The sequence below is a fragment of the Rhinoderma darwinii genome, chromosome 3 (genome assembly GCF_050947455.1).
Source record: "Rhinoderma darwinii isolate aRhiDar2 chromosome 3, aRhiDar2.hap1, whole genome shotgun sequence".
NCBI lineage: Eukaryota > Metazoa > Chordata > Amphibia > Anura > Rhinodermatidae > Rhinoderma > Rhinoderma darwinii.
The window spans coordinates 71911362-71927249 of NC_134689.1; the positions used below are offsets into that span (position 1 = coordinate 71911362).

Below are 15888 nucleotides of genomic sequence, written 5' to 3' on the forward strand. Positions count from 1 at the left end.
TCTGAATACTTGCAAAGATTAAGCATATGCTTTCCTTAGAATATTCAACATTATTTATTACTAATAGTGCTTGAAAAACTGTTGATGCTTGCCATATTAAAACACGTCCGGATAGAAATTCATTGCATACAAGATGTTTACTTCATGTTTAATAAGCTGCAGTAAGTGGATTACAGGAATTAATTTTTCTATACTTTATTATGTACACAACACAGGCATCTTGGCTAGACAGTCTTAGGCCCTATTCACACAGAGTTTTTTTTGCAGGCAGAAAAAAATCTGCCTTAGAATTCCTTCAGGAATTTTGAGGCAGATTTTATACTGCCTGCGTTTTTTTCCACGTTTTTTTCACGGCGGGTAAAATGCGCTCAGAAACTAGCTCCACAGATTTTTTCTTCCTCCCATTGATTTCAATGGGAGGTCAGAGGCGGAGACCGCGGCAAGAAATGTCATGCTGCTTTTTTTTCCCGAGAGTCGGACCCCCATTAATCTCTTAATCCTAAAGCTAGGCCATCAATTCAAATTCTGGACAAACCCTTTAAAGCAGATTTGTCACCATAATGTGCTGCCCTTTTTAAGGGCAGTATTTGACCAAGTGTTAGGGGTGGACCTGGGTGGTTTCCAGCCCTGTGCAGATGTGTCACGGCAAAGATGGTATGAAGACAAGGGATTTTGCGGCAACTAAGCCGGTGTTCACAACACTCCACGCCTAAACAGGAGAAACACTTCCTAATATGAGAGACATTTTCTCTTAAATATGGCATTTCAGGCTGGTGGGTGATGGATGGCTGGCTCACGCTTCTCCCAGATACAGTGAAAGGTCCAACAATTTCATATCTACTAGGCTGCAACTAGCTTGCTGACTATCGGCACGATGTCACACGCGGGAAGGCTTCTGGCAGTACGGAAAACATAGCATAAACAGCACATGTTAAAGGCACAGTGCAAGAACGTACCATACCTTGGAATATATTGGGAACTCTTACACAAACACCAAACGTTTTGGTTAATAGCAACTAAGAAAGAATACAACAGACTCATAGGAGTAGACTGTATACGTGAGAAGAGCACTTTCCTGCCTCTCCAGCTCCTTCTCCAAGGATTGATTGCCACTGTGTATCTGCCTGTATCTGGCGGGAGGAGGTGTGTAGAGGTGGGGTAGTGACTTTCTCATGAATAACTGTGAATAACTGAGTCGGTTGTATTCTTTCTTAGCTGCTATTAACAAAATGGCACAATTTATTTTGTTCCGTTTAGTGTAAAAGCTGACAAACTTCTGACATGTTATAGTGTCATATCAAAAGTTTTGATTGCTGGAGGTCCGAGCACTGAGACCCCCACCAATCGCTAAAACAAAGCTGCAGAAGTGCTTGTGTGAGCGCTCAGCCGCTTTGCTTCTGTTTGGCTTTAACTACCCTTTACCCCAGACGAAGCATTAGCGAAACGCGCGTCGGGTCTAGCAGCGGACCCCCGGTCTTGATCTCCCGGCCATTCCCGTACTCGGCAGGTGTAGGTATTTTGTTGCTCAAATATGATAGCTTTATTGCCTTTACTCTTCTTATATTCTATATACCAATCTGTGCAAAAAAATGTAATTTCTATTACCTGTTCAAAGATTTATTATCTATATACGTTAGCATTTTTGGGGGATCCTTTGACCGGATCACTATCTGGTTGATCCGCTGTATGAATGTTCTGATTTCATATTTTACGTTGCAAGGGTCATACGTTTTTATTGTGTTTAATGCTGTCTGTTTGTATGTGTCTAATTGACTACAATAAAGGACTTTTTGTATTTTTTCAAGTATATGGTCGTGACCGTTTCTTCTTTTTTGGTTTGATCTATCAGTCACTAGGACCATTATATATGGGGTTATTGCTCGGTTAGCTAAGTTCATTTATGTGTAGTGTTTTTCTTTTTTACTTTGGATTTTTCATTTATTTATCATTAGCTTTATTAAACTCTTTTTTTTAGCTCCCACTATGGGACTTTACTATGCTCTATTTGTACAGACGCTCATTGGCGCATGCGCTGTGGGTACTATATCCTGGAGTGCCTCACTTGTTGTTTACATTACCATAGTGATGTGCGTACATCGTCATCTGATGAGACGCACCGTCACGACGTGGACACTTTGGCGCTTTCTGGTGATGCTGTGCTCGCATCATGTCTTCTGATCGCTGTTTGAATGTGCAGTCCACAGGTGCTACCAACGAATTATTTGATGCCAGCACCGCTATATAAACCCCCTGTTTTTAATAATAGTCAGCCTCCTGACGAAGCCGGTCGCAGGCGAAACGCGCGTCGAGGCGTCTCTGTGCCATCTCTTTACGTTCCCTGCCTCTATCATGTCCACAGGTATGTTGTCCCTTTTACGTATTACATGGGGCATGTACTAGTGCTTTTTTGTATATGCGCTGTCTATCTTCACTGGGTGTCTGCTATGCATGTTATAGGCAGCATCTTTTTTACATATATAGCCACTTTTGTATCCTTTGCCCTATTGGCATCTTGTTACACTTTCATTCATGGCATATTAGTACTGGGACGTTTTTGAGATTGGTTGTCTCTTGTTTCCCTTATGGTATGCTGTCATTCATACCTGATCGTTACTTCTTTCGATATATGATCCGTCTTATCCTTACTATATTAATTATTGTGATACCGTGTATTGTTATGTATCAATAAAAATGTATATTTTTCACAATATATGGCAGTGATTTATCTTTATACTCTATTGGGATGTTATGTCCCCTGCACTTGTGTGCTTTTTAGGTTGTTTTTTTAGAGTAGGGATGCATGCCTTATGACTATTTAAAATGTAAAATGAAAGGGAGCCTGTCACCACAGGCTGCAACAGAGCCAGTTATCTGAAAAAGGAAACAGTGTTATATTCAGGGGAGGCTACACCATATTACTGTGCTGCTGATTTGATAGGCCAATTTCTGGTGACAGACTCCCGTTAAATCCTGCCAGTCAGACAGAGGTCAAACAATGAGTCCAGATTCACACATACAATAATTTAAAGGCTATGGACACCTTCAACATGGAAAAAAATAATTTTACATTATATTTATACTGTTTATTATATATGTTAGCGGCTACCTGGAGTTAAAAAAATAATGGACTTTTTCTCTATCAGCACTTTATACAGCTCATCCTGTGTGATCTGCTCTCCCTGAAGACTTGGATGCTTTAGGCCCTGTTTACATGGCAGAATTTTCATGCTGATTCTGATGCGTTTTACGAGTCAGAATCAGCTTGAAAGATACATGTAAAAAGCCTCCCATTGTCTGCAATAGGAAACTGCCCCATTCAGGGCATGATTTTCAGCAGGCAGAATTATAATTTGCCTCGCTGAAAAAAAAGTGTGACGTTACTTCTCGGTGGGTAGACAAACTCAAATTATGCTCATTGAATGGAGCTGATCTGCATGTAGAAACGCATTTGGTTTTCTGTAAAACCGTGGCTAAAATCCGAGGGTCAGTCTCGGACGTCTGCCCTGGATTCTTGTCTCATTCCACAGGAAAAATCAGTTGTGTGAATGTAGCCTTACATGTTCTACATGTGGATTTGGATCCAGATTTGCTCCAGACTTGTTGCGTCTTTCACCCGTTGCATTGCAAGCAAAAGAAAAAACAATCAAGCTAAATTCAGTGTTATTGGTTTTACATAAAAGGAAAGTTCTGCACGCTGATATCCAATCTTTACTTTTCCTAGAGCCTTGGTTTTCAACTCGTAGCTTTGAGGGTACTTTAATTTATTTAAGTAAGGGGTACTTGGTTTAGAAACATTGAGAAACGCTGTAATATCATTGCGCATAGTCAAAAAAATTATTGAATGATTTTGTAATGCATTTTTGCAGTGCTTCAGCATTACTTATTCATTTCATGCTCTACTGTAATCATTAGGAGTGTGACTTCATTTATTCAAGTTGTTTGGAGACATGAAATGAAGATAATATGGCTAATATGAGATTATAATAGGGTTTCTGCCAAATAAACATAGAAAACTACAGAATTATCTGGGGAAAATGAACAGAAAAGTTCTTATTGTTTCTAGAAACAGATTTCTTATATAGTAGATTCAGCAACTTTAATGTCCAAGCTACAGCAATCGATCTGGTTCCTTACCAGCTGTATGGGCCAAACTACGAGTCCTTTAAATGTTCTTGTTTTAAAGGGGTTGTCTCATGAACGCAACCCCTGTCCTTATGCCCTATTAGGGCATATACACACCATAGAGGTGGTGTCCCCTGCTTGGGAATGTGCCCCCTCTATATGTCAGAACTGAGAGCCGCTATGTAAATAATTACATGAACAGCCACGATATGTGTCCTATTTTTCTCCATCAAATTTGACGGTATCTGCGACAAGCCTTCAAAGTAGATGTGAACATATCCCTAAAAAGCCGAGTTGACTACGCATTTCAATACAGGGGGATCCCTAAAAAAAAAAAGTTTTGTATTTATTTTTTATTTATTTTTTTTACAGTTTTTACAATGAAAGTCAGTGGTGTCTGCAACTGTATGGTGTACAGTTACATACATCAGGAAAATATGGTCAGCGTTCAGAGACTAGGGGAACCTTCTTCTGCAGTCAGAAAGGACCCCAGGGCTGTCCGTTCAGTATGAGGTTAGGGCTCACTATGTGTTATAGGAACACATTATAATGTATTATCATATAGAAGTATGCTAATATATTATAAGTATAAAATAAAGTTAATATCATCCATGAATAAGGACACCGATAGTGTTTGAAACGCGTAGGCTTCAACATATACCACTTGAAACCACCTTGCTACTGCATTTGTTCATATTTTATTTATTTTTTCTACTACAATAAAAGTGGGAACACTGATTCCTTTTTAAAATACTAAACATTGCTGGATCGATCTTTCTTTATTTTTCTATAAAATAAAGTTGCTAAGAAGTTATCCCTTCATGGGATAAAAAAAAAAAATTCACAAGAAAATAATAATAAAGAAATGTCCACTAACAAGAAAAGTCATTATTTAGTCTAAAATATATTTTAGAGCTCGTCTACAGGATGCCTACACGCGCAAGAGACTCCAGTGTAGATTTACCTTTGATGAACTGACTCTTTCACAATAGATATTGTGTATGTTCAGAGAATGGCAACACAAATAAATAATCTCTTATGATGTTCTTGTTATTCATTTTATTTCATAATTGGCACAATACGAGCGTGTTCATTGCTTTTCCATCTAAAATCCTCTATGGGCATGTTCTCATGAAGAATAATTCCATACCTGTGCCTACTCCTGCTTCACACTATATTTTAAAAATTGACAAGAGCAGCATGCTCAATTTGTCTATAATCCTTAATGTAATCTCATAATCCTTTTCTTCCCTTTAAAAGTTTCTAATATTTTTTGTCTATGTCAAAATTATTCATGTTATTCTCTTCAGAGAACAGAAATGCTGATAAGTTTTTGAGAGTCTTCCGAATTACTTCGTTCATTAATCACAATACCCTGTGGTGCTTAGTTCATCTTTACTGGCTGCCAAAATTAAATCTATGGGAACAATTTGTGCCTGGAAATATTAATATTTTAAACCGTCTATTCTAATCCAGCCATTACAAAATAATCTCTATTTGTATTTAGGATTCATTACTGAATGGTAAATAAAAGGATCACTACAGAGGTGAAAGTTGAAGTTTCTCTATAACTGGGCCCCCCTACTTAACATAAGTCATTTATAATACTGGAGTGTTTTTATGTGGCACTGTGGTCTTTGGGCCTCCTCAGGCACCAGGGCCCGGAGGCAGCCTCTACTTCTCCACCCTCTATATTTACGGCCCTGAATCACTAACAGACATGTACATACATAGACCAACACTTAAAAAAATGATTACTATTGTTTTAATTGTATTTACGGATGTAGCAATCTTTATCTTGACTATGATAACTTGCTGCAGCGTGATATCCCACAACAAAAGCCATTGAAAGGTCATTGAAAAAGTCAAGATAAGAGATCTATCTTTCTACAGGGAGGGTCTGGGGCTATCTACAGGGGGGTATCTGACGCTATCTTCAGGGGCGGTGTCGTATGGTGTAATCTACAGGGAGTGTCTGGCGGCGCTATCTACAGCAGGGGGTGTCGTGTGGTGTAATCTACAGTGGGTGTCGTGTGGCACTATCTTCAGGGGGGTGTCTAGTGACTATCTACAGGGGGTGTCATGTGGCGCTATCTACAGGGGTGTGGCGCTATTTACAGGGGGTGTGTGGCGCTATCTACAGGGGATGTGTGGCGCTATCTACATGGGCACTGTGGCACTACATGGGCACCATATAGAGGGGACACTGTGGCGCTATCTACATGGGCACTGTGTGTGGCACTATCTACATGGGCGTTGTGGCACTATGTGGGCACTGGCACTTTATATCTGGGCACTGTGGCACTATCTACAGTGGGCACTCTGGCACTATGTAGGCACTGTGGCACTCGCACTATCTCTGTGGACACTATCTACAGTGGACACTGTGACACTATCTGCAGGGGCATTGTGGCACTATCTAGATGGGCACTGTGGTGTTTTCAGGGGTTTGGACAAAAAAAAACCCTGACAAATTAAATTCATCAGTTTTTTTAATGCCCATAAATAATAGATGGCAAGCGGATGAGAAACAGCCAATAAAAATGGACAGAGGGACTGGAAATGGATGAAAATTTGGAGACACATTGATGCAACACAGTTGATCAATTTTAAATGGGCATTTTTTGTGTGTGAATGTAACCTGAAAGTCTCTGCCTTCTTCAAGCAAACCTTTACAGTTTAGGTCTATATAATTTTAGCGCTGCGGCCCCTTCAAAGTCTTGACCTGTAAAGCAACAAAGCGACATTAAGGCATAATGGCTTCACAGTAAGAGTCATAAGGTCTAAATGAGAAATACCCTTTGACTAGTTACTTTTCCACATGGGGGATATGTATTCTGGGAAACTTTGTAACTTTCTTACTTACAATACATAAATGCAAAAAATGTGTTATGGATTTACTCAATTTTCCTGGTCTAATGTTACATAAAGCATATTTTGTCTTTGCCTTGTTCTCTTCTTTCAAGTTGCTAGATTTGCTTTTCGAATCCTTTTTTAGTTGTATTTGTTTCCGTACCTAACCAATTGATGTTCACAGATGTAGCTATCTGCAGAAGAAAGAAAAAGATTGCAATTTCTTAGTTGTGTTACTCTTTTTATTCAGTGAAGTGACTTGCAGCGGAGAGCGATTCTTACATTCCTATTTTTTATTATTTTCCCAAAATTTCTGCAAAGTGTTTCGGAACCACACCAATTCCCTCATCAGGCAATAAAAAAACAATGCAAAGACACACTATTTAAATACAAAAAGTCTCCCTCCCTATCGTAAACACACACACACACACACACACACACACACACACACACACACACACACCAAGAACGTAACTCATCCCCCCTTCTGCAGCATATAATGTAACATTACTTATTTTTAAATAAATGTTAGTATTGCTAATTTAAAATAACACTAAACGTGGTGCTATAACACATAAGTAGTTCCCCCAAAAATGACACATAAATAGTATTGCTATACTGTACACAATAATTGTACCTCTATATCATAGACATAAATAATGCCGCATAAGCTGTCAAGGCTGTCTGGCTGTCAAATTTGAGGAGTATGGGAAAGCTGAATTCCAAAAGCTGCCACATTACTTGCACCCAGCTACAGATAGAACTGTTTCGTTTGTGTTGGTTTTGCATGAAATGCTCTTTATGACAAATAAAAATTTTCTTTGGGATTTTTTTCAGCAGAATTTTTATGGTCCTGTTTTACATCACATTCTGATAATCTCCACCAGTTATAAATTAACTTCATATGTGTTTTATCACTAAATTGTGTTTCACCTTTTTTTTTAAATTGATTATTTGCAATATTTTCAGAGCCATTTTGTGGCATGTATGACAGCAATTCTCCAGCAAATGGATGACCGGCATTATACTCACTACATTGGAACTTTTGAATCAAATTCTGACTTGGTGGTAAGCTCTGCATGACTTTATCTCTTTCTCTTTTATGTCAATTGTATTTGTATAATCGCTGCTTTTTTGTTGCAGGTTTTTACCCATTGAATTCAATGAGGAGGTAAAACCCGCAACAAAATTTTTGCAGCAGAAAAGCTGCGTTTCCGCCGCAAAAATCCTAACTCAGAAAAAAACATCTTATACTTACCCAGAATTCTGTGTTTGTTCTTCCAGGCCGGCCTCCTTGGATGACGCTTGATCCCATTTGACCACTGCAGCCAATCAAACGTCATCCCAGGAGGCCGGGCTGCAGGGCGGCATAAGGACACTTCACCATGGCTACGGGTAAGTATGAAATATTTTTTTTTTATGAGCAGTTTTCTGCATCAGACACTCCGGCCAAAAAACTGCACCACAATTTGGTGCGGTTTTTTGGCCGGAATTCCCTGTTGCGACCAGGGCGTATACGCTGTGTGCTTTTACGCAGCATATCCGCCCTGTGTGTAGCGTGTAATCTACTATTATTTAGTCAACACATTTATAATAACCATATATATTGTTCTTTTCTAATGCACCTTGATTTAGCTTAAAAAAAGTAAAGATAAATCAGCCTTGACTTTAAGGCTATGTTCACACGGTTTATTTTGCAGGAGGAATATCTGCCTCAAAATTCCATTTGGAAGTTTGAGGCAGATATTCCTCTCCCTGCGTGCCGATTTTCGCAGCGTTTTTCGCGCTGTATTTCGCCCGCGGCCATTGAGCGCCGCGGACAGAAAACAGCGCGAAATACGCTTTCTCTGACTCCCATTGAAGTCAATGGGAGGTCAGAGGCAGAAGCGCCCGAAGATAGGGCATGAAATCAATGGGAGGCATTTTCGGGCCGTTTTTGCCGAGTGTTGCGACGCGGTTTCCGCGTAAAAAAACTCGGCAAAATACCCCGTGTGAACATAGCCTAAAGGTGTTCAAAATATTTTTATATTTTTATATAAATGTTACTGACCTCAGACATGCTGGCTAGCACATCAATGTGGAAAGATTAAGAGAAAAGTCTCAGCATTAAAGGTGTATTCTCATCTAGGACATTTATAGCATAGCCACAGGATAGGCCATAAATGTCTGATAGCCTCTGGGACCTGCACCTATCTCTAGAACCCCTGACCCCCGTCCTACCTTATGCCGCTATTGCTGCTCTCCAGCCACTGAGTTACAAAGTGGCCGGGAGTACTGCTGTTTTCGTAACTCCCATAAAAATTAATAGGAGTTACGGAAATAGTGTAGCATGGCGAGCTACACTGTTTCCAGAACTCAGGAGCTATGGAAACAGTATAGTTTGCTGTGTTTATGCTGCTTCCGTGACTCCCGTTCACTTCTATGAAAGTTCTGAGAACAGCGCAGCTCAACGAGTTCGACTGTTACCGCACTCCTGGCCAACTTGAAACTCAGTTGCCAGAGATCAGAGACCACTAAATGGTCAGGAGTACCATTTTAGAGATGGGATCCGCATATTTTGGACATGTCTGAGCTGAGAATACCCGTTGAATATGCAGGCTCAAAGGTTTTAGTTGCTAATTGCCAGCTGCCCAAGGGGTTTGAATAATAAAGTTGTCTTGGAACAGTTTTATTGCTACTGAAATATAATGGTAGAAATCATTTGTTCATTGAGGTCATTTAAGTATAGTATTAATCCTCACAGTCTAACTTGATTAAAAATATGTTTCTACATAATGAAAGTCTGGCCAAGGAATGAGGACAGGCAGAAACAGAGGAGAAGGGATAAAAACATGGCTCTCCTTCTGGTGTTGTTTTATGCCACTACACCCCTAACCACTCTTGATGTGAGATCCTGTTGCTTTGTTACTCCTTCCCATGGAATTGGTATAATTTTTAATTTCTCTGTTCTCCTTTATTATACATTGGCTATTCAAGGAGAGGGCACGAGTCCAGACAAATCTGGATCCTTCCATGGATCCTTTTGGCTGTCTGTATGGGCAGGGGTGCACACATTTTTCTGGTCTGAGGGCTACGATGTCAGATTGTGCCACCACCAGGGGCTGCAATAAAATTTAAGGATTATTTCCATCTCAGACCATAATGGCATATCGACAGAATAAATCATAAACATCTTATATGTGGGGCTCCAATTTGTGGACTCCCACCTTTTGGGAGAATTCCCTGCTCCCCTGTTTAATTGTCCAGAAAAAAAGAGATTATGTGGCCACACATGCCTGTGGCTATCTCCTTTGTAGATTATGGGAGTTACGGAAACCGCTTAGAGGTTCACAACTTCCATAAACTACAATAGAGAGAGCTGCATGCACCTCTGCACTTTGTTTCCTCTTTTCTGGAAGTGCAGAATCTGTGGAAATGCTATAAATGTCTCAGATGGGAATACTGCGTTAGAGGGGTTATATGGGGACAGAATATTATTTAGCAGTGTACTCACTGCAGTATGTGAGTCCACTGCTAATATACATTCCGGTCCCCCATCACACTGATTATTACATTTTAATAGATTTTTACAGCACTGCCGGGGGACCAGAAGTCTAGTGGCAGACTTGAGAATACAGTCATGGTCTGCACTAGGCATAACACTAACAGTCACAGTTAGGTCCAGAATTATTTGGACAGTGACACAAGTTTTTACATTTTAGCTGTTTACCAGAATATATTGTATATAATCAACATGGGCTTAAAGTGCAGACTCTCAGCTTTAATTTGAGGGTATTCACATCCTAATTTGAGGAATGTCTTAGGAATTACAGCTCTTTAATATGCAGCTGCCTCTTCTTCAAGAGACCAAATGTAATTGGACAATTATCTCAAAATCTATTTAATGGGCTGCATGGGCTATTCCCTCGCCAATCCATCATCAATTAAGCAAGTAAAAGGTCTAGAGTTGATTCTTGGTATGGCATTTGCATTTGGAAGCTGTTGCTGTGAACCCACAACATGAGGTCAAAGGAGCTCTCAATGCAAGTGAAACAGACCATCATTAGGCTGAAAAAAAATGAAGAAATCCATCAGAGAGATAGCACAAATGTTAGGAGTGGCCAGATCAACAGTTTGGTACATTCTTGAAAAAAAGAGCGCACTGGTGATCTTGTGAACTCCAAAAGGCCTGGACGTCCACAGAAGACAACAGTGGTGGATTGCAGAATCCTTTCCATTGTGAAGAAAAACCCAATCAGAGGGCTCAGCGGGGCTCGGAAGCCATATGTTTTATTTGTGTCATTATGCCAAAAATTTGACTCGTCACCAAAGAGCCCCAGTGAGCCATCTGATTGTCTGCAGCGGTTACATGCTACCTGCATGTAAACAAGCATCGGGACTGCTGCTGGAGCCACAGCGCTAGATCGCAGAGGGCTAGGATAGGTAAGTATTTATTTTTTTATGTATTTATGCAGCCCCTAAGAAAACATTTTTACTTCCTTGATCACCCAGTAATAGTATTTTTTTTTCATAACTGTTCTCCCTGCTCTAGTAAGAATTAACAACATTTTGACTTGGCGGTTTTATTTTCTGTCATGTTTTCTAGGACTTTTTGATGGAGACATTTATAATGTTTAAAGATCTGATTGGAAAGAATGTTTATCCTTCAGACTGGATGACAATGAGCATGGTACAGAATAGGTAAGTAAATCTTCAGCATTATGACTATTAGAATTATTCTTGTGTTTGTTACCCACAGATATACCGTGTGTTAACCCTTTAATGACAAAGCTTTAATGATGCAGTATATTTTTTTGTTTTTGCCTCTCCGCATTTTGACAGCCATACCTTTTTTTCCCCATTGGCGTAGCTGTTTGAGACCTTTATTTCATGCGGGAGAAATTGTAGTTTTTTTAAGGAAGCGTTTGGGGATACATATACACTAGTGTATATTATTTCTATTTCGGGTATATATATGGAAAAAAGGGATTTTGTGATATGTGAGTTGCACAGATCTCTCTGGTAGTTTGCTACAATGTATCAGTCTGGAGTCAGGCTGATTTACTCACAGAGCATTGCCTAAAGGCTTCGTTCACATCTGCACTAGGGCTCCGTTCCGACGTTGCGTCAGAATGGAGTCCTGACAGACACAAAAGGAATCCATTGGTTTCCGTTTCCATCACCACTGATTTCAATGACGACAGATCCGGTGCCAATGATTTCCGTTTGTCTCCGTTGAGCAAGGATTTTGTGATTTTGAAGGAATCAATAGCATAGTCGACTACGCTATTGATTCCGTCAAAACGACAGAAACCTTGCACAACGGAGACAACCGGAAACCATTGGCACCGGATCCGTCATCATTGAAAGCAGTGGTGATGGAAACAGAAACCTATGGTTTCCGTTTGTGTCTGTCAGGGCTCCGCTCTGACGGAAAGCTCAGACGGAAAGTCGAAACGGAGCCCTAGCGCAGATGTGAACGAAGCCTAAACTGGATACAATTTTATTTGTTTCTCAGCTGAGAAAAGGATTAGATATCAGAATGTTCTCATTCTCTAAAAACAAAACAGATATCTTGAGAATGGTGAGGAATTGAAACACAAAGTATCAGGACTAGTTCATACTGAGTTTTTTTGTCGCTGTTTTTGACGCGGAAACCGCTAGCAGGGAAGAGAAGCGACATACTCTTTCTTCCCGCATTTCCATCTCTAACCTCTGATTTAAATCTATAGGAGGCAGAGGAAACATTTTTTACTGAATTTTTTACCCGCGGCTCAAAGGCCGTGGACAAAAACCGCCACGATAAATGACGCAAAAAACACGGCAAAGAAAGTGCAGGCAGTTCAAAATCTGCCTCGAAATTCCTGTAGGAATTTTGAGGGAAATTTTTCTGCCTGCAAAAAACTCAGTGTGAACATACCCTTAGTGGTAATACTTTTCAATTATACCCTGATTAAGGGTTCATGCACACATGGCAGAGCCCTGTGCACGGAACCTGTACAGCAGTGTACGTAACCTATAGGACTCCCTTAGTATAGAGCCATACAGCCTCGGTGGACTGAAGTACAGGCTTAGTCAGGTGCCGTATGTAAGGAGAGATTCTCTCATGGAAACAATGCTTTATATTCTCTGATCATTTTCTATTCAAATTTCTATAAGTACTTTACATATCAATATTAAATTGTATTTTCATTTTCTTTCACTATTACTATAATTATCAGTTATTAATGTGTTCCAGTAATATATGGATTGTTTTCTTCTTTAAACAAGTGAAATTAGGTAATGGGAATGTCTGTGAAGAAAGGATGACTAGATCAGCAGTTAACATAAATGATGTTCTAGTTAGGGCTTATTCAGACCAGCGTATTATATGTCGGGTGCTGTCAGCACACGGACCCATGCAATTCAATGGGGCTGTTCACACGGCCGTTGTTTTAACGGACCGTGTGAAGGTCCAGTGAAAAAATAGGACATCCTATTTTCAAAAACGGGTGCGACTCGGACGTCTGAATAACTCGTTCGTCTGAATAAGCCCTTATTGTTGCCTTAAATATGATAAAACTTGAAGTGCGAGAGAGTTGCTTATCTCTGTCATGCGCAGATGTTAGTCTGGTGAAAACTGTAGCAGCGAGATATTTAATTGCTCGATTACTGAATAGATTATCGTCATTGTGTTGGCTTGTAGCTTGTTTTGTTTCCAATTCGTGGGTGCTCATTGTAGTGAAGCAGATGAGAGATGAAAACAAATGACCTGGCGTGTAAAGTACTGCTTCTAAGAGAAATGCATTGTACAGTTTGTCACTGTTTGCCCTGTCAGAGTTTCTCCTTTAGTTAAATATCTTGTGACACTAGAAGTAAATCAAGTTCTCCTTGCCTGTGTGTACAGTGTGTTCTCAGCCCAGGTGAAGTTCATTCCAACCATTTCGTCTTATTTATAAGAAACTCACACTATAGGTTCAGCTGAATCTTGACTAACTGCATAAAATTCAATAGTGCAGTGAAGTCAGATTAAATAATTACAATATTATCACCATCAAATGAATTTAATAAGACGTGATACCGGCAGGTCTAGCTCCGGCGACCCCTGGCAAACGGCTAATTTTACTTTTTACTTTGTACTTGTAAATCATAGACTAAATAACAGCATTCAATGTCAAACAGCTGCTTCTAAGGCGAATAGGATTTTGTCGTGTATTAAAGAAGAGGCATGAACTCAAGGGACAGGGACATAATATTACCACTTTGCAAAGCGTTAGAGCGGCCGCATCTAGAATATGCAGCTCAGTTTATAGAAAGGATTTCCAGCGGAGTTGGAAAAAAACCAAAGAAGAACAACTAAACTATAGGCTCTTTTACACGGGTCAATTATCGGGCAAACGAGCGTTCCCGATAATTGCAAATGCTCGTTCATTGGCTGATTGTATCGTTTATGCAGTCTAAAATATTATCGATGTATAGGGACGAGCAAATGTAGTAATGAGCGCTTGTCTCCATACATAGCTTCTTGTATGAGGAGCAAACGAGCACTGATCATCGAGCTGTTTCATTGATCCATACCTCCCAACCGTCCCATTCAGCAGGACAGTCCCGGATTTCGGGCGGTGTCCCGCTGTCCCGGGCAGCCGGTGGTATGTCCTGATTTCAACTATATCTGCGTCCTCAGGACACAGATACAGTTGAATCCAGTGCTGGAGCAATTCCCTGCTCCATCATTCAACTATGGAGTTCTGGGCCAGAGCAGCACAAGCTCTCTGGCCGGGGATTCCTATCTTGGAAACGCCCTTGATGCCACTGTCCATCTATGGACAGTGTCATCAATGGCTCCACCAGGAGAGGAATCCCTGGCCAGAGCATTGCTGACGCTCTGGTTGGGGATTCCGACATCTTAAAGTCCCTAACATCACTGTCCATATATGGACAGTGATGTTAGGGGCTCCTCCTGGAGTGGAATCCCCGGCCAGACCATTGCCGACACTCTGGCCGTGGATTCCGCTCCTAGAGGGAGCCCCTGACGTCACTGTCCACTGTCCCTGAAGCGGAATCCCCAGCCAAAGCATTACCGATGCTCTGGCCGATTCCCCTCCTGGAGAAGCCCCTGGCGTCACTATTCATTTATGGACAGTGACATCAGAGGCTACACCTGGAGCGGAAACCCTGGTCAGAGCGTTGCCGATGCTCTGGCTGGGGATTCTGCTCATAAAGGGAGCCCCAATGGAGCTATCTACAGGGGGTGTAGCGCTATCTTCAGGGGTGTGTGGCACTATCTAAATGGGCACTATGGCACTATATGGGCACCATCTACATGGGCACTGTGGCACTAGTACTTTATATGTGGGCACTGGCACTTTATATGTGGACACTGTGGCACTATATGGGCACTGTGGTGGTATGTGGGCACTGACATCATCTATGTGTGCACTATCTACAGTGCGCACTGTGACACTATCTACAGGGGCATTGTGGCACTATGAGGCATTATACTGTATGAAGGCATGTGTGGGCATTATACTCTATGGAGGTAGCAATAGGGGCATTATACTGTATGGGGACAGCTATGGGGGCATTATACTCTATGGGGCAGCTATTTGGGCATACTATGGGAGGCACTATGGGGCATTATACTGTGTCGGGGCAGCTATAGTGGCATTATACTGTGTGGTGGTTCTATGGGGGATAATACTGTGGGGAGTCACTATTGGAGCATGATACTGTGTGGGCTGAACAGGGTGTGTTTGAGCGTGGATTGGGTGGGTTTAGAGGCATGGCTTAAAAGGAAAAAAATTTGTTGCGCTACGCATCGGTTGTCCCTCTTTGCGATACTTGAAAGTTGGAAGATATGGTTATTTACACAGCCCATGTTGGACCGTGTAAGAGGACCTTAATAAGGGGCATGGGTAATCTTAGTTATAATGAAAGATTAAAGGAATTAAACCT

The 15888-nt window shown here is 40.9% G+C and overlaps 1 protein-coding gene across 1 annotated transcript in view; it reads left to right on the forward strand.

Annotated features, from left to right (window-relative positions):
• Positions 1-15888, forward strand: part of DOCK2 (dedicator of cytokinesis 2) — a 963684-nt gene that overhangs the window by 661655 nt on the left and 286141 nt on the right. The window contains exons 28-29 of the mRNA XM_075859372.1: positions 7945-8043; positions 11561-11655. Of these exons, the coding sequence (XP_075715487.1) occupies positions 7945-8043; positions 11561-11655 (194 nt within the window). The remainder of the gene's footprint in view (positions 1-7944; positions 8044-11560; positions 11656-15888) is intronic.